This window comes from Plectropomus leopardus, chromosome 22 (assembly GCF_008729295.1).
Source record: "Plectropomus leopardus isolate mb chromosome 22, YSFRI_Pleo_2.0, whole genome shotgun sequence".
Classification (NCBI taxonomy): domain Eukaryota; kingdom Metazoa; phylum Chordata; class Actinopteri; order Perciformes; family Serranidae; genus Plectropomus; species Plectropomus leopardus.
This window is the reverse complement of record NC_056484.1, coordinates 605445-624009: the sequence shown is the minus strand read 5'-3', so window position 1 is coordinate 624009 and position 18565 is coordinate 605445. Positions and strand designations below refer to the sequence as shown.

At 42.7% G+C, this 18565-nt stretch overlaps 2 protein-coding genes across 4 annotated transcripts in view; one reads left to right on the top strand and one right to left on the bottom strand.

The window, feature by feature from the left end:
- The window catches only part of tmem110l (transmembrane protein 110, like), a 46268-nt gene that overhangs the window by 25081 nt on the left and 2622 nt on the right, over positions 1–18565 (top strand). For 2 of the 3 annotated variants that reach the window (XM_042511290.1, XM_042511288.1), the window contains exon 9: positions 3581–4510. In XM_042511290.1, coding sequence (XP_042367224.1) covers positions 3581–3709 — 129 coding nt within the window. In that variant the 3' untranslated portion in view covers positions 3710–4510. Of the gene's footprint in view, positions 1–3580; positions 4511–18565 lie in introns of those variants that run through there. The other variant, XM_042511289.1, reaches the window with a different exon arrangement.
- The window catches only part of itih5 (inter-alpha-trypsin inhibitor heavy chain 5), a 15109-nt gene continuing 4165 nt past the window's right edge, over positions 7622–18565 (bottom strand). Inside the window, 11 exon segments of the mRNA XM_042511287.1 lie at positions 7622–8150; positions 8304–8681; positions 8771–8887; positions 10271–10324; positions 10926–11602; positions 13233–13542; positions 14298–14469; positions 15793–15909; positions 16253–16308; positions 16311–16421; positions 17464–17720. Coding sequence (XP_042367221.1) covers positions 7891–8150; positions 8304–8681; positions 8771–8887; positions 10271–10324; positions 10926–11602; positions 13233–13542; positions 14298–14469; positions 15793–15909; positions 16253–16308; positions 16311–16421; positions 17464–17720 — 2509 coding nt within the window. The 3' untranslated portion in view covers positions 7622–7890.

The following is an 18565-nucleotide window of genomic DNA, read 5'->3' as shown; positions in this document are numbered from 1 at the left end:
AGCTGCTCCGTTCTGCAGATTTCTCTCCGTTCAGCTTCATCAGAGCTGAAATTACCATCTGAAACAAACATCGTGACTTTGGTCCAAACTACACGTCACGCAAAACTGTCTCATGTCTCAAACATGTAACACACAACTTTTTTTTTTCATTGTTTTGATCCTTTTTTTAAACAATATTTTTATTTAAATGTTAAGTTTATATCAAAATATGTACATAAAATCCAATCCAAATGTATCTGTAAAGCACATTTAAAAACAACAGAGTTGACCAAAGTGCAGCACATCGATAAAGAATTAAAAAACAATAGTGATAAAAAATAATCAATAAAAAACAGCATAACTTACATAATAAAAAGGCAGTAAAACTACGAGTTTAAGACGACAGAAACTCTGATACACAGTCTGAGAGAACCAAGAGAATAAATGAGTTTTTTAACAAGATTTAAGTGTTTTTAAATAAAAAATAATAATAATATATTTTTTTAATATACTACGTGCTTATCACAACATCAATGAAAAGAGCGTAAAATGCAACAAACGGGCCCCTAAAGGGTTAAAATAAGTCAGATGCCTCATCAAAGACCACCGGGAGAAATCAGACGGACTCGTCTGCTCTGGAAGCGACTCGCTGTCCTTTTAAAGGGATTTATTCTGATGCTGTGAAAAAGTCTTTGAGCTCGTTCCTGAAGAAGAATCTGACGCTTCAAAATCTTTAAGACTTTAATGTGAGTGTGGAAATGTGTGTTGATGGTTGATGTTCCCACACGGTCACGCTGGGTGTCAACTGCACCTGTTGTTTTGGGGGATGAGTACAGTGCTCGCACACACACACACACACACACACACACACACACACACACACACACACACACACACACTCACTCTGTAACACACTCATTTTTCTCCCTCTGCACTCGATGTAATGAGGACGTGAATTCAGTCCAAGAATCTCTGAGTCAGACTGTCCTCCCTCGTTACTGTCGTGTCCTTCTGTCTTTTTAAAACAATATGTTTATTTAAAAAAGTTTCTTAAAAATACTCACATATACACACACTTATTACATCAAACATGCAGATATTTATACAAATTAATTATTTAACATTTCTAGGGTTTTAGGATGTTTCTAGGATTTTATGGCATTACTCAGATTTTTGAACCTCTCTAAGATTTTAGGACATTCCTATGATTTTTGGACATTTCTGGGATTTTCGGCGTTGGTGTCACTTGACATCATAAATGCATAAACATGGCGAGCAAAAGTCAATGTCTGGTCAATGGTAGCAAACATTTTTTATTCATTAATGTATTAAATATCGATTTTTGATCACATGTAAAGTGTAATATGTAATTTATGTTAACCGTTGTTCATACAGAGTGACCTAGAGGAAAGATTGAGCGGACAGACGTCAGGGGAACGTGACCCCGGCGCTCAGCGGGATATTTGAATAATGTGGAAACAGCTATCAACCTCTTGTTAAACGCTCTTATTAAAGCGCAGCTCATCTTCTCTGCAGCTTCATGTTCCACTTTTCCACCAAGTCGGAAAAACGACTTCCCGAATCGTAAACCGCAGCATCGTTCCTGGCGTTGGCGTTGGCGTTGCGTGATTTGCGTCACACGTGATGGGACGTGTTAATCTGACCCTGTGAGTTTTGGGGTCTGGTGCCGGTCTGTTGTTGTTTTTCTAGGAAATCCCTTTCGTGTCGTCTCGTCCTCTCGGCACAGACGTCGTTTCTTTCCTCTCAGGAAAGATTGAGCGGACAGACGTCAGGGGAACGTGACCCCGGCGCTCAGCGGGATGAGAGTGTTTATCCCTCCGTCCTCTGTCTTTGTCCCCTGTCCTCTTTGTCCCTGGTCCTCCGCCAGGCAGCCATAAATCATGCCTTCATCCCGGGAATAAAAGTGACATTTAGGAGTCGTTTCCAGGCGCTGATGTTATGGAAAGCGGAGTGAAGTGGAGGAGGACAGAGAGAGAGGCATTGACTCGGACTCGGTCTCGGTGGGGGTCGCAGCTCTAGTCACAATGCTGCTGTTGTGGCTGCGCGACATCAGGGTTACAGCGGAGACGTCCACTTTATTACAGCAGTACTGCGTTTAACTTTATAATAACTATACTATATTTAACTCTATTTTAAGAGTCATTTATTTAACTGTATTATAACAGTACTGTAATCAGCTGTAATATAACAGTACTGCAATCAGCTGTAATATAACAGTACTTTGTTTAACTGTATTATAACAGTACTGTAATCAGCTGTAATATAACAGTACTTTATTTAACTTTAATATGAACAGTACTATATAACTTTATTATAACAATATGCCATTTTATCAAAGTGATACTTCATTTAAATGTATTATAACATTACTTTACTTAACTTTATATTAACAGTGCCATGTATAACTTTATTTAAACCCTGCAGTATTAAACTTTATTGTAACAGTGCTTGGTGGCAGCTCTCGTCACAGTGCTGTTGTTGTGGCTGCAGGTGATGTAAAGATAATACTGGAGACCGTCAGCATAAAGTGTTGGAGGGTGTCGGTCTTGTTTCGTTATCCTGATATCTAAATCTTTGCAGCTCTTAAAGGGTCCTCAGATCAGATTTAGCAGACGTCAGAGCGAACATAAGCAGCATATGGAGCTTTATCACGCCGTAAATGTCTGACAGTCGTGGCGTTTTGCTCCTCTGGGGTTTGGATCCCTGCTGCTGTTGGAGAGCGTTTTCCAGTCTGCAAATAAACGGGATGTTTTCCACTTTAGGCCGAGAATGCAGAGCTGAGATATTTCCCAGCTTTCCGGGGAGGACGCAGAATCCTAACGTGAGACGGCGTACAGGCAGCGGCCCGACCGCACGCCATCCTTTAGGTCGTGGTTTATGCTGCTCTGGCTTGTATTCATCATAGAGGGGAGATATGTGGACTGTACTTATATATTTTACACGCATTGCTCCATGTTGGATGAATAAAATTACATTATCATGAGTATAACTGTACTTTTTTAAAAGTTTCTATAACTATTTATTTTTATAAGAGCTTTCAGTAACTGTATTAATAGAGTTCTCTGTTTTAAGAGAACTATGTTTGAGTTTGTTTAAACAGTAATTTATTTAACTTTGCCATAAAAGTGCTTTATTTTGCATACAGTACTTTATTTAGCTTTATTATAACAGTACTTTTTAAACTTCATTTTAATAGTACCATATTTAACTTTATTGCAACAGTACTTTGTTTAATTATATTGTAGCTTTATTGTTGCATTATTTGAAATGATTAAACAGTACTTTAGCAATGCTTTCTTTAGCTTTATGATGACAGTAATTTGTTTATATAATAGTACTTTATTTTACTTAATTATAACTTTACTTAATTCAGCATTTTTATAACGTTCTTATATTTATTAATTCATTTGTTAACTCTCAACTACTTTTAAAATTATCACTACTGTCTACATCAGTTTAGAGGAGATTTTTAAATGCTGAGACAGACAATGTGTATTGCGATACAGAGTAAAAATATTGCAGTATTATGTATAGGCCATATTGCCCAGCCCTAATTTGTAAACGTCTCGTATCTTGTCAGGTTCTGCTGACTGTGGAGACGGACACTGACGAGGCGTCAGAGGGCGAGGAGGACCCCGGCGATGGTGGACCCGTCCCTCCTGTGCAGTACTCTGGAGGACCGCTGAGACCCAGCTGGGTGGTGGTATAAACCCAGGTGATGTGACCTCCTACCCGTCCATCCTCTGTCCACACACAACTCTCTTCAAGATCCAAAATATGAGCAAACTCGCGTAAAAACTCGCATCCTTTACTCCTCAGCGGTCTAAATAATCAGCTTCCCTGTAAGCGAAGTCGCGGCTGAAGGTCGTCTAACCTGCGAATGTGAACACGACAGCTGCCTTCCTCTGCTCTCAGAGCGCCACTCAGCGTATGCATGTACCTCTAATAGCATTTTGGGATTTATCCACTCACCTTGCTGCCTCCGTTTGCTGCAAGAGCACATCAGAGTAACCGCAACTGAAGGTGTGTGGAGGGAGATGATTCGGGAAGGCGGCGCCGCGGGGCGAAACGTCCAAACGTACGCTCGGTAATAACAGACTGAGATAAATGTGTCTTCTCTCCACACTGGGGACTTTTGGGAATGATGTCGCTCTAAAGAGAGTCATTTATCGTGTATCGTATTCCAGAGAGGAGCAAGTGAAGTATATATATACATATATACACACACATATATATATATATAGGTGCTCTAAGATTTTACTCACTTCAGATCCACCTTTTTAATTCAGGTGTAATTATAGTCATTCCAGCACGCTCTCCCTCCGGCTGCTTACTTTCATTTTAAAGATGGTTTTATTTTTTTTAAACCACTCACGTGTTTTTAAAGTCTCACGGCTGCTGCAGTCGAGATGGACCAAACCCGATGAAAGCAGCGGTTTTACGGAGGAGTTTTAAATCTTTCCAACAGGTTGCTTTTTAAAAAATGTATATGTGGGCAGGGATTTGTTTGGACCAGGTCTTCCTGTGTTCCTGCCGTGGTTTTCATATCCGCGGTATGTGATGGATTACTGGGGGAGGAGATTTTCAGAACAATCTTGGAATATTTTTAACAAAAAGTTGTAGATGTTTTGAAGAAAAAGCACCACTTTTAAGATAAAAAGTTACAAGAATAAAATGATGATTTTACTCTTTCGAACCTTTATTTAAGACTCGGGGGATCAGACACTAATTTTAAGTGATGCAGAGCACGAAGAAGACGTTGAAAAAAATCAACAAGCAAAAACAAATAGCAGTTAAAATATGAATAAAATCAAACAAAACAACAAGCAATGATAGCAAAGTAGTTAGCTAAAAACAAAAATACAGGACGATAAACACGTTATACTGTTTAAAAACAAACAAATTTTAGGCAAATAACATGATATTAAGGAGAAGGCCAGTCTGACTGTTTTTTAGACAAAGCTAATATTCCTGCGTTAATTCAACAGACTTTATATAACAGACTTTACATAAAGATGAAAAACGTGCCTCCAATTCCTCGCACTGTACAAAAATTTAGCCAAAATATCCCGATTATGGCTCAATGTTTCGCATTGAATGATGTGTGGCAGTCGCTGCCGATGAGGGGGAATTCTGTTGTTTACTTTTTTTAAATACTTTAATCTTAAAATATTCTGATTTTATTCTCAAAATCTCCCATTTTTCCCTCAGAACGGCTCTGATACTGTGTCCTAGTGAAACCGTCAGTGGGACGATACAGTAGTTGTGTATTTTGCGAATTATGGCACATTTCTTTTATTTATTCGGTGCTTTTTTTTTTACGTTTTTGACTTTATATATTGTGGTCCGATCTGTGGTAACAACATTGAAATAGGAAGTTTTTAGTGAAGAAGGTTAATGGGAGAATTTTGGGAGTCATCTCCAAACTGCAGCTGGTAAACTTTCCCGTTCTCCTGTTACGTCATGGTTTAACCCTTACACGCCTGGATCGACATCAGTTTTCTTGTGCCGCATTCAGATGCCTTTCATTCACATTTAAACCTCTGAAACCTGAGAAAATTGGTGTGATTTCTTTTAAAAACACGGGAAAAAAAACATAAAGAGCATCTTTACAATAAATGTGCCACATCTGCAAAAAAACTGTAGAAAGTGACAAAGAAAATGAAAATAACTAGGGGGGAGGAATTTAAAGTATTATGAAAAAAACGGGGAAAATGTCTAGAAAACGATATTTATAATTATGTTAATCAGCCTATACATTTCTGATACAAAAAAAAGGGGAAAAGCACATTTATAGCACTTCCTTTTTTATTCTTTGTATTTGATTGTTTTTTTTTCTTTTTTGTTGTTATTTTCAGGTAATTTTCTTTTAACTTTTAACCAGTTTCCTACTATGTTTTTGGCCATGTTAAAAAGGCAATTAACCACAAAGACAGAACAGAATTACCCCAAATTTGGCAAGAAATTAGTAAAAAAATACAAGAAAATTACCTCACTAAAAAAACAAATAAAAAAAGGTAAAAAAGAGGAAATGACCTTTAAAAAAGTGCTAAAATGTATAATTCTATAACATCATTTTAAATTATAAAGATAACAAATACAGTTTTTTCTGTAAAATGATTAATTAATGACAATGTCAACTCATTTCTTGCACTTTGTGGGACGTTTATTACCAAGTTGCTCGTCCCTTTTTTTCACCAATTTACTCTGAACTGAAAGATTAAAATTCCCGTGAAAAGCAGCGTAAGAAAAGTGATGTCTCTCCATGTTGCAAAGGGTTAAATGTCAAAAGGTCAACATTTTGATGCGTGTTAAGTTTTTATTTTGTATTCCAGTGTACTCTGTGTATTTTTTATAAACCCGATGCTGCGGATGAACCGGCACGGCGCGTCCCGTCATCAGCACGCCGTAAAGTGCCGTGGTGCTTCTTACCGAATGTATCTCTCTAATCTGTACCATGAATAAAGATGACTGACACATGAACTCGTGTTTGCTGTTGAATTCCTGCGGCGGCGGGGGCGAGGCAGCGTGATGACAGACAGTCTGAGCGCAGACCTCGCCGGAGCACACCTGTGTGGGCGGGGCCAGCAGCCCTGTGACCTCCGGCTGATGACAGGGAGCGCCGTGGAGCTGCGCGTTAGCTCTGCATCTAGTCATTGGCGCTCAGTTACCGGTTTTGGTCTCCGTGGCAACCAGGTGTGATTCTGAGCTCGGGTCGCCACGTTTGAGACACGCTGACATGCGTATTTAGTGTTTCAGAGAAAGACTTATTCAAATTAAATGTGTCAGAAAATAATAATAATAATAATAAATGTGGGTTTAAGTGTTTTATTTACAATTATAAAATTACTGAAAAAATAATACACATAATATAATTAAAAAAACACATTTAATTTTCATTAGAAATAGTAAAAAAATATATTCAAAAGAGACAAAACTGAAATGTGAAGGTTTGGCCTTTGGGCGCGTTTGTAAACTCACAAGCTGATCTTTCCTTAAAAAAATCTCATAAAACAGTCGCCATGATGAAAGTAGGGAAATACAACTATTCACTTTATTTTATGTTTATTTCACGCCAATCAAGTAATTAACTTTACTTAAATTTATTTGTATTTACTTAATTTTATGAAGTTGTTGCAGCTTAAAAATGATGAGTTACTGTTTATGTGTTTTTTCTTCTTTTTTTTTAAATTTGCTTAATTCATCAAACGCTCAGTTTCCTAAATACAACCGAGTAAACACAACTGTGAGGTCAGACTAACGTGGTTTGATTAAGTGAAGACAATGGGTTTCATACATTTAAATAAGATCATTTTCAGATTTTACAGAGCAAAATGATTTTACTTTTTTTGGAAAAGTGTAGGAATCCGGTTGCCTCGAAAAATCAGAGTAAATATAGCTTTTAATTTATGTTCACTACGTATCGAAGTGTTAAGTTTACTTAAAATTAAGTCGTTTGTACTTAATTTTGTGAAGTTGTTGTGGTTGTTTTGCATCTCTTTTTGGCTGTTTTGTCTCTGTGTTTGTTTTTTTTCTCTTTGTGGTCATTTTTGTCTCTTCGTGGTTGTTTTGCGTCTCTTTATAGTCGTTTTTTGTCTCGTTGTAGTTGTTTTTCGTCTTTTTGTGATTGTTTTGTGTGTCTTTGGGTTGTTTTGCGTCTCTTTGGGGTCGTTTTTTGTGTCTTTGTGGTCTGAACACGTTGATATAAAGAAAACATAAATTCTAATTTGTAGTCATATTTACTTTGGTCTTTCTGGTCGGCCTGTTTCTGCGATATTTTCATAAGTGAGATCAGCTTGTCATATTTTTCAGTGTGCGATGTGACGTGGATACAGAGTAACAGGAGTTAAGGTTAGAGTCACACAGATGCCGCAGCGACAGTTCGTGGCGTCACACCGTGTTGGTCCCGTGTGGCCATTCCCCCGTGTCGAACATGTGCGACATCAGATAGTCCTCGTACCGTCCGTCTATCAGCTTGGCTGCGTTGTTGCGGGCGAACCAGCAGTCCACGCTCTGCGTCCCGCCGTAGATCCTCCTGCTCTTCTGAACCACGGGCACCGAGCGCTCCTTCACCTTCAGGACGGTCGGCGGCTTCGAGTCTGCGTCTGCAGGAAGCTCTGCCAGTCCCACGTGCTCATACAGGAACTGACCTGGAGGGAGGAGACGGAGGAGACGGACAAGCTCAGCACTATGGTCTCATGATGCTTATTTATTTATTTATTTATTTTTAAAAACGACATTTGATGTCTGAAAAGCCAAAGACCGACAGATTTCCTCGGTCAGACGGCGGTGCAAAAACGTACCCAGCAGGCCGTGGCAGCTGCTCGACAGCCCCTTGCTGTCGGCGATGTAGAAGCCCAGGTGGTCCCTCTGGTATGGCGCCGGGTTCTTGTACTGATGCAGCAGGATCACGAACACGATGTTCCCGCCGACCGTCACCGTCACGTTCGACCTCCCCACGATGGACACGGACAGAGCGCCGCTGTCCACCGCCACCGTGGAGTGACAGGGCAGCACCATCCTGTCTCGCCCGTCCAGGATCACCTTCTTAGGCGTCACCTCGATGTAGGCGCGTTGCGGACGATCCACCACGATGGTGACGGTGCTGAAATAAGTCCGCTGCTGCTTATGGCTGCCAGGTGGAGCCGGGGCGCCGATCAGCTTCCCGTTTACGGTCACACCTGGAGACACATGACGACACGCGTGATCCATGTAGACGTTTTTGTGAAAGCAGGACTTTAGTGGCGTGTGCTTTTCTGAGGAGTCTTACCGGAGTTTTTGTGGTCGGATACGAGGCGCAGGACGTGTCCGGGCTCGCCGTTGATGTTGAAGCACACGGTCAGTTTACTGAGCGGGAACTCCACCACAAAGTGGGGGTCACCGTCCGCTGAGGACGTTTAAACATCAAGAGAAGGAAAACAAATTATAATAATGAACTTAATAAAGACAGCAGCAAAAATCAGGAATATGACAAGTGCAAAGAAGTATGTTTATTAAAAAAGGAAATTAACCGGTTTTAGGGCATTAAATTTTGTTATGTGACAGGAAGAAGGAATCATGTTTTATTTAACGCTTTGAAACTCGAGCAAATTGGCCGAACCTCTTTCAAGAACATGAGCGAAAGGAATTGAGCCACTTGAAAGTTTAAATTTTGATTTTATCTCTGAATCCTCTGCCTTCAGAAGACGCTGATTAGTCTTTAATTTGGGGATGTTTTTGAAGACTTGTGTTGCTCTGTGTGAGGAATCTCAGATCGTGTTTTATGAGACAGTTTATATCTTTAGCTCCTCAGGCTTGAGAGACGCGGCTCAGCTGAACAGAGACAGTAATGACGGGGTCATTAGCCGTCACTAACGGCCTCTGACGGGCTCCCTCTCTTTACTGTGACACAAACATCCAGCTCTCATCCTCGACTCTGCGGCCGCGCTCTGTGAGTTTGCAAACACGCACTTGCATGTTTAAAGTGCCATGTTGCGCTTGTGTTGGTATTTCAATTAGACCCTGTGCGCTCTTCCCTTCTTCTCAGGTCATGTTCAGAGACGTCCCCGAACCGCTCGCTGTCCGTGTGATCACCGACTGTCTGACGCATCCAAATTACAGGCCGCCCACAGAGCGCAGAGAGAGTCGACTGTACGGTCCCCTCTCCTCTCTTTGAAGACTCCTTTTTGGAGACTCGAAACCGCTGAGCATGATCGAACAGTAGAAAACAGTGGCACTCAACTTACGGTCCACGGTTGTTTTTATACTTTTAGTCTTCATAAGGTGTCAAAGTGCTTAAAACAGCATCAAAATAGTTTTTTGATCAAAAAAAGTGCCAATGGAGAAATCTGAGAAATGTCCCAAAACGTCCTAAACAAATGTCAATCCAAGATGTGTCCTAACATCAGAAAAACATCTTAAAATCCTAAAACTGTCCTAAAGTTTTAGAAATGTCCTAAAATCGTAGAAACGTCCTAAAATCCTAAAATCTTACAAATGTCAAAAAAAAATCCTAGAAACAACCTAAAATCCTAAAATCTCCAAATTGTCCTAAAATCTTAGAAAGGTCCTTCAATCCTAGAAACATCCTAAAGTCCAAGTAACATCCTAAAATTCTAGAAATGTCCTAAAATTTGAGAAGCATCATAAAATCTTAAGAACATGTATTGGGCTGCTCTGATTGGCTGCTGGCCCTTCTTTCCTTTTGCAAAAGTGCCCCCCTCCCCCCGATTTCAAGGGTTAAGGGGAGGATGTTAAACATGTTGACATGAGAGAGACAGCGTGGAGTCACCTGATGTTTTGGAGACGGTGATGGACTTCTTGGCGGGTCGTCTCTCAGCTTTACCTGTAAGAAGGAGGAGAATATTTAGTGCAGTGAGTCCGAGCGCTGCCACTGTCTGATGCTTCCTCTGTCCCGTGTGAGTAACTGTTGGGGGTCAGTTTTAGGGTCATACAGGAAGTCTGAGCAGAGAAAAGCTTTAGTTTGGCCTTCTCTGAAAGGAATACTGCACCCAAAACATAGTCAGAAATGCTTCTAAAAATGTCGTGATTTACGACAACCGCTGGACTTTGCTTGGATTCATAATTTTACTACGGCCTCCAAAAGTGACCCTGTTAAGTGACACGTTAAGGTATCATGAAAGCGTCCAACATGTTCCCACTGCATGTCGCAACAAGTCGCCGCTTTGCAGCGGACGTCTGCGTCTACATATTGAGCTCTAGATATCCGTCTGCGTGATGTCAACAAAAGCACACGGTGGCATGACGCTGGACGTGGTTATGTTTACGTAACAAAAGCACATGGCGTATCATAACAGCGTATCGTGAATTTTTGGACCGCGTTTAGGTTGATTGTGGTGCCGGAGTAGTTTTAGATTCAGTCCCACTTTACAGATTTCGAGTTTTCAGACGCGCTCTACAGATAAATGCAGGAGACTCGCTCTCACCGATGTTGTTGCTCAGAGACGAAGTCTGGCTGCCCGGCGTCCTGTTGGGTTTCTTTCCGTCCTCTGCGTCTCCCGGCAGTTCGTTGCCAGTTGAGTCGGCGTCGACGGCTGAAGGCGGGCTGGTGGGCGCCGGGGCCATGGTGCCGTCGGCCAGGACTTCAGGTTTCTCCACCACCAGGTTGGTGAGCGGCGTGAGGAAGTGGTAGGTCAGCGACAGGTTGGTCGCCTGCTCGATGTGACCTTCTCTCTCTTTGCTGGTTTGGCTGCGCAGCCGCGATCGCAGTCCGTCTTTGACGCTCAGGAAGCCCCACACGCGCTCCACAAAGTCCTCCGCTATTGACCCCAAAGCGACTCCTAACCCCTGAGCGACCCCTGACCCCGGAGGTTTGGCTCCGGCCGCCATCGCCGCCGTGGCTGCTTTCACGTGTTTCTCGGTCTCGATCTGTCGGCGTCGCAGCGGGACGTCGGTCTCCAGGACGATGCTCCTGTCGTTGTTGCTGGCGGTCACCTGGACGTGGAGGGATTCTGCGCTGCGGTTGGTCAGCTTGCCGGCGATGACGATCTCGGAGCCGTTGAAGTAGTTGGTGAACAGATGCTGAGTGACGTACTGGACTGAGTCCTCGGTGTAGTTGATTCTGATGTCGGACAGCAGAGGAGTTCCTATCTCATCGTAGAAGCTGCAAACCGACAAGGAGACATGCAGGATTACAGCTTTTTTCTGTTTTTACAACAAAAACATAAGAAACGATAAAAGTTTCTGTTTGAAAATCTGCAAAAATGTATAAAAGGAAAAAAGTTTTTTTTAAATTTTTTTTAAAATTAATTTTCTTCAAAATATCTGCAAAAACTTTTAAAGAAATAAAAAAATGCCATAAATTATTAAAGAAGAAAAATCGCCAAATACTTTCAAAGAAAATGCCAAAGTTTTTCTTTAAAATTCTGCAAAAACTTTTGAAGAAAATTAGAATTTTCTTTAGAAATCATCAGATATTTGAAACAAAGACACAGATAGTTTCAGGGGCAGCTCGGTTGCTAATATCACTCTGAACATTGCCTCTGTGGCATCATAGATGTCGTCGGCCTTATTTCGTATTTTTTGCTCAGCATCTAAACCCGACAGCTTCCTGTTGGTCTCACGTGTTGAGTTTCTTGGCTCGAGGGCACATTGGAGGAAGTTTATGAGGCAGAAAAAGAAACCTGTTCCTGCAGATTTCATCAAAACTCTTGTTTATTCAAACAGTTACCTTCCGGCTACGAACCTGGCCTGACATCTCGCAGAGTGTGCACGCATTCATGAAGGTGTGTGTGTGTGTGTGTGTGTGTGTGTGTGTGTGTGTGTGTGTGTGTGTGTGTGTGTGTGTGTGTGTGTGTGTGTGTCCTTGTTGTCACGCCGCAGTAAACCTCCTCACCTCTTAACCAGCGTGTTTGTTCAAGCAGCTCGAGGGCTATTATCTGCCCGGTCTATCTGTTAACCCCTCGTACACACTCAGATGCAGGTTTCGAAACACACACACACATTCCTGCCCGACTGAACAAACACCTCGTGTGTCCGAGTGCGGAAGAGAGAGAAGAGGTTTGTGTGTGAAGGAGAAAGAGGGCGGCTGCTGTCGTCTGTTGGACTTGATTAAAGAGGTCTGTTGTCAGCACCGTCACATTTGCGTTTCGGTTCCCTCGCCGCTCGATGAGAGATGGAGCGACGTGTCGGAGCGGCGGAGGGGAGGAATTAAGGAAAGCTAATTGATTAATAAGAGACGGATTATACTCGTGTGGAGGAGAAATTTAACAATAGATAATTATTTAAAGTAATAATTGATGATAAATATTCTTAGAAATAAGACATTCTGGGTTTTTCTTCGACCTTCTTATGGAGAAATACTCAACTTTTTTTGCTCAGGGGCCAATGTCAGGAGGCCAGGGGCCAGTCACAGCGGCCACATACACGTTTTGGGGATTTTAGGACGTTAGTGTCTCAGCTGTGTCCTCTGTCGGGGGGGTGGGGGATCCTCCTCTGGCTCTTTTTTTGATCAACAAGCTCTATTTTGATGCTGTTTTATGTCTCTGACATCTTACGGAGACTAAAACGATCCCGTGGGCCCAAAGTTGAGTATCACTGGTGTAGGTCACAGAGAAGCTGAATTATAGGCGTATCGCCATATTGGTCACCATTTTTATAAATACAAGATGGCTGCTGGCAAATGTCGCATCTTACTTTTCGAAAGTATCTGGTTGTAAAACCCACAAAATGGAGGAAATTTTCCACCAACATTCAGACTGGATTGGCGGCGACTAAAAGCACGAAGCTCTCACCCTTTGAGCATGGCGCTGGCGTCGGCCTCCTCGTGGATGCGTCTCATCATCCCGCAGTTCTCCAGAGCCATGCGCTCCAGCAGCCGGTAATCCACGTCGTTCCCGATCCCGATGGTGAAGATGCAGAACTTCTCCTGCACGGAGGAGCGAGCGTTCCCCAGGATGGCAGTGGACTGGATCTCCCCGACCGTGGGCCGTCCGTCGGTCAGGAAAATGATGAGGGAGACGCTGTTCGGGCTGGCGTCGGGGCCCGAGAGGTATTCCCGGAGCAGAGTGGAGCCCGTCTGGATGGCGCCGTCGATATTTGTACCTGCAGCGAGGAGACGTGATGACGGTTAACAGCTCCAGAAAACTTCATGGATCAGAATTATGGACAATTAATCCAACGTTATGGACTTTTATTTTTCCTGGTCGTCCAACCCATTGTTGTGAACGCAAAATCACAAGAACACCCTGCAGGCATTTCTTCAAATTTAGCACAAACGTCCACTTGGACTCAACAATGAATTGATTGGATTTTGGTGGACAAAGGTTAAGGTCACTGTGACCTTTCATTTATGTCATTCTTACAAATCTGATATCCCAAGAGCTCCTTGAGGACATTTATTCAAATGTGGCACAAACATCCACCTGGACTCAAAGATGAACTTAATGAAATATGATGGTTAAATGTCAAAGGTCAAGGTCCCTGTGACCTCGTCTGTCTCATTCTCGTGTATCTCAAGAACACCTTGAGGGAATTTCTTCAAATTTGTTACAAACTTTCAAGTGGACTGAACAAAGAAATTTCGCGTTCAAAGGTCGAAAGGCCAGAAAATGACAGATTTTTTTTTTTTCATTTTTTGACCTTTATTAATTGTTCTTTGATGCAGATTTTTCGGTCTAGACCTTCACATTTCACACATTTAATCATATTTACACCAGAAAATGTCCTCATGGTGGACTTTTAGTCTTCAGAGTCAAATCTACGTGCACATGTTGCACCAGAGTAAATTTCGATAAACCACGTTTGTCAAAATCCAACAGCTGTGAAGAAAACCAGTCAAAGGGTAAAACACGTCTCACCTCCGGTGGGAACCAGCATGTAAATGAACTTCTTGGCGTCTCTGATGTTGAGCGGCGTCACCGGTACGAGACGGTTCGGCTGCCAAACTTCGATTCTGTTGGAGAAGCTGACGAAGTTAAAGCGATCGCTGGGTCGCAGGTCCTTCAGGATGGTGAACAGAGCGTCTTTAGTCTGAGGAACAAAGAGAAATAATATAATCTTGTGTTTTTCTCACTCACCAACAACTGAATATTAGAGCATCATATTCCTCAAATAATGTAGAAATTCTTGTAATTTTTGGTGAATTTGGCCTCTCTTAGGCCTGTTATTTACAAAAAAAGAAAAAGCCTCGGATGCTCAGGCCCAAAGACAACATTTCTTTCCTCCAGATACGTCAATAAAAACTTAGATTAGATAATTACTCTGAATTTCTTTACTGTCCTGTAGTTTGAATGTGTCCATGTAAAGAAATAGACAAACAAAAGTACATTTTCTTCGTATTTCTCGGCGGCGGCGCCTCACAGTGTCGGCCGCTCTGCAGCCCGTGTGTGGGTGTGATATATAATTGGCTCTGGGGGGTTTGATGATGTCTGTTCGGGCTGTATACAGCGGCTCAGAGCTGAAACCCTCTATTGTGGAGCCGCATGCAAACACACTTGTTGTTCTGTTCGTGCGGCCCGCTGGGGGCTGGCGATGGGTGGGGGGACGGATCAAGGGGTCGAGGGTGCCGTTGTCTACAAAGTTCCATTACCCCATAGACGCTGACCTTCCTCCCTCACAGCGCGGCCTTGTGCTGTATGTTTCCACTTTTCCTCTTCACTGAAAATCTGTTTTTTCCTTCCTCTGCTTCTCGCGGCAGCTGCACAGATCAGCTCCGAGTCTGGCCGAGGGGATTATGGCGCTGTTGCAGATGGAGGGAAAAGGTCTGATATTGATATTGCAGAGTGGGAGGGAGGAGGCGGAGAGTCAGGTTCCCCGATCCAATACGGACATTTAAACTGCTTTTTTTCACGGGAAGTGAGAATTTCCTCTAAAACAGTCTGGAAAAGTAAGAAGTCCATATCTGGAACTTCATAGCTGCATTAGGAAACACTTTAACCCTTTGAAACCTGAGAAAACGTCGGGAGACGGCAGTGAAGAACAAAAAAGGAAATGACCCAAAAATTGGCAAGAAATAAGGAAAACGTACAAAAAACTACCTGAAAATGAGTTTGAAAACAATAATAATGATAATAATGATATTTATTTGTGGAACACTGTATGTGTATGGTACAGTACGGCAGTTCATGGTCTGATATGTTCGTGTATGATAGAGAACAGTACAGTATGATAATGGTATGGTCGTGTACGGTACGCTGAAATCCCAAACGTTGTCCCATGTAGGAGTGGAAACCCTGCACAGAGGAAGTTCAGAGAAACCCTCTGCATCGTACAGATTAATTTAACAGATTAACATTCCTGCAGCTAAAATGTTGAAAAGTATTTTCTAGATATCGGCTGAGCGAGCTGCGTTACCTGTCTGATCTTCGTCCCCAGCATGGAGGCGCTGGTGTCGATCACAAACACCACGTTCTTGGGAACAACTGGCAGGTCTTTGGGGGCGAAGTAGTGGACAAAGTGTCCGTTTAAAACCTGCGAAGAGAAGACGTTTACAGACGTGCAGCAGGCGGTGAGCCGCTGACGTGTGATCAGCAAAACACAGTTTGGATGTGAAGACAGACTCGAGAGTTTGGCAGCGGAGTGACTGCGATGGCAGCAAACCAGAGGAGTGAATCACTAACAGGTGTGTGTGTGTGTGTGTGTGTGTGTGTGTGTGTGTGTGTGTGTCTGTGTGTGTGCGTGCGCGCAGTTGGATGTGAAATTTATGTGCACACTTACAAAATATGAAAACTAAAGCATTTTTCACAGTCTTCTTTTGCTTTTATTCGTCTTTTTGTCATTATGTTTGTCAGTTTATGGCGGGAGCGCCGTGCACCTGAATGTCTCCGATCCCCATGTCTCTCTGCACATCGTAGCGGATCACGAAGTCCCCAGGATGCCGTTGGTGGCGATCTTGGCCTGCTGGACGATGTTGGGGCTGAAGGTGATCTTGCAGACGTTCTTCTCGGTTTTGATCACGGTGGTGACGGGGGGCTCGGGGTTGGCTGAGGCACAAAGACAGGAAGTGTGTTTGTGTTTTGTCTGGCTCGAGAACAAAAGTCGTAAACGCACATGTGCGCGTGACCTTAAAGGGCGGGTCTAAAAATGATCTCTGTGTGCTTTGTTGATGATATTTCAGGTTATTGCGAGGGTGGCACCCTGATACATCCTGTTTTGAAACATTTTGTCTTCATATACATCAGTGATACTCAACTTACGGCACACGGGCCAAATCTGGCCCCTGACAGGCTGCTGGGTGGCCCCTCAACAGTTTTTACACTGGGAATCGTTTTTGTCCTTTTAGTCTCCATAAGGTGTCAGATCATAAAACAGCATCAAAATAGAGCTTGTTGATCAAAAAGTGCCAGAGGAGGATCCCCCACACCCCCGACAGAGGACACAGCTGAGACACCGATGTCCTAAAATACTATAAATGTCCTGAAATCTTAAAAAAACATCCTAAAATCTGACAAATGTCCTAAAACCCTAAAAATGTTCAAAAATCCAAGAAATGTCCAAAAATCTCAGAAACATTGTGAAATCCTGAGAATGTCTTGAAATCATAGAAACGTCTAAAATCCTAAAAAAAATGCTTTGAAATTCAAGAAATGTCCTTAATTCTGAGAAACATCCCCAAATCCTAAAAATGTGCTGAAATCTGAGAAATGTCTGAAAATTGATGTCCTGTAATCCCACAAATTTCCAAAAGTCCTAAAAGCACACTAAAATCCCCGAAATGTACTGAGATCTAGAAACAACGTTAAATCCTAAGAATATCCTGAAATCCTAGAAATGTCCTATATTCCTAAAAATTTCCTAAAAATGCCCTAAAATCCTTGAACCTCCTAAAATCTGAGGAATATCCTGAAAGGTTCCTGCCTCGTGTCATTTTACAAAAGTGGCCCCCAAACGAAGCCGGTTGAGAATCGCTGATCTACATATTCTTAAAACAGAACGATCTCAGACAAAACTTGAATGATTTTTGAAATAATACAAACGCAGTAAATTTGTGATAATCAGATAAAATAATAAGGACTGTGCGTGAACCTGCTGCAGAGCTGGAGGCGCCGGCCGTCCTGCCGTTGCGGAGCGGCATCACCTGCAGGTCCGTGACGGGCGAGTGGTCGACGATGGTGACGTCCAGGCTGAGGCGGGTCACCAGCTGCAGCGGCCGCAGGCTGGTCACGTGTTCGTAGCGTCCCAGCCGCCGCTGCAGGAGCTCCTCGTAGGTCAGCAGGAAGATGGCGCGGTTCCGACCCGGGATGCTGGCCGCCATCCTGAACACCTCGACCTCCGGCTCCGGACTGGAAGGGACCGGAGAGGAGACGGCGTGAGAAAAAAGGTAACTTTTATCTCATGTTGAGGTGCTTTACTTCAGTTTTTATATTTTCTGCCACTTAAACGAGAGAAATATTTGACTTTTATATCGGAGCAATCATTTTCCTTTTTCAGCTTTAAATGCTCTTTTCTTGCCTTTCGTGCAGCTGTTGACTGTCATTAAATTAGTGTGAATGTCAGTCGGTTACTTTAAACTGCAGATTTACAGTATTTGACTTATTCCGTTAAACGTGTTCAGAAAACGTCAGGATCAGATTCACTGAAAATTCTCTGAAACCCGACTGTTGTAGTAATTCATCTTTACGATATCGATCCTTTGATTTGAATCAGTAAAGTTTTAGCTCCGTGAAAAGGTCGATATTTCTCAAACCACAGATTCGTTTCAGTTGTACGTCATTAAGAGTTCAGATCAAAAGTTGGAACTTTACATGTCAGCAGTTCGGGGGTTAACGCGTGCTTTTGTTTCGGCACAAAAAAACAGCGTTTTGGTCAAGATCATGTTTCGTCTTAAGATATCCACATTTGGTATCACAAAATCTGTAGGAAATTTGGCGACAGCTCGCTAAAACTGCGTTCAGTGGGAAAAACTCCGCTTTGACACATCGCCACCGTTGGCTAAAAACTATCGAGGATCGATGGCACGCTGGCTGGCTGGTTGCTGAAAAACACGTACGCGTGGCAGCACGCGCCGCTGTAAATACGGCCGCAGGACGCCGAACAACGCCCTCGTTTGATAGCATCACTGTTCTGATTTTATCCGTCGCTGGCCCTCCATGTTTGGAAAATTAGATTCGAATATTAACTTCAGACT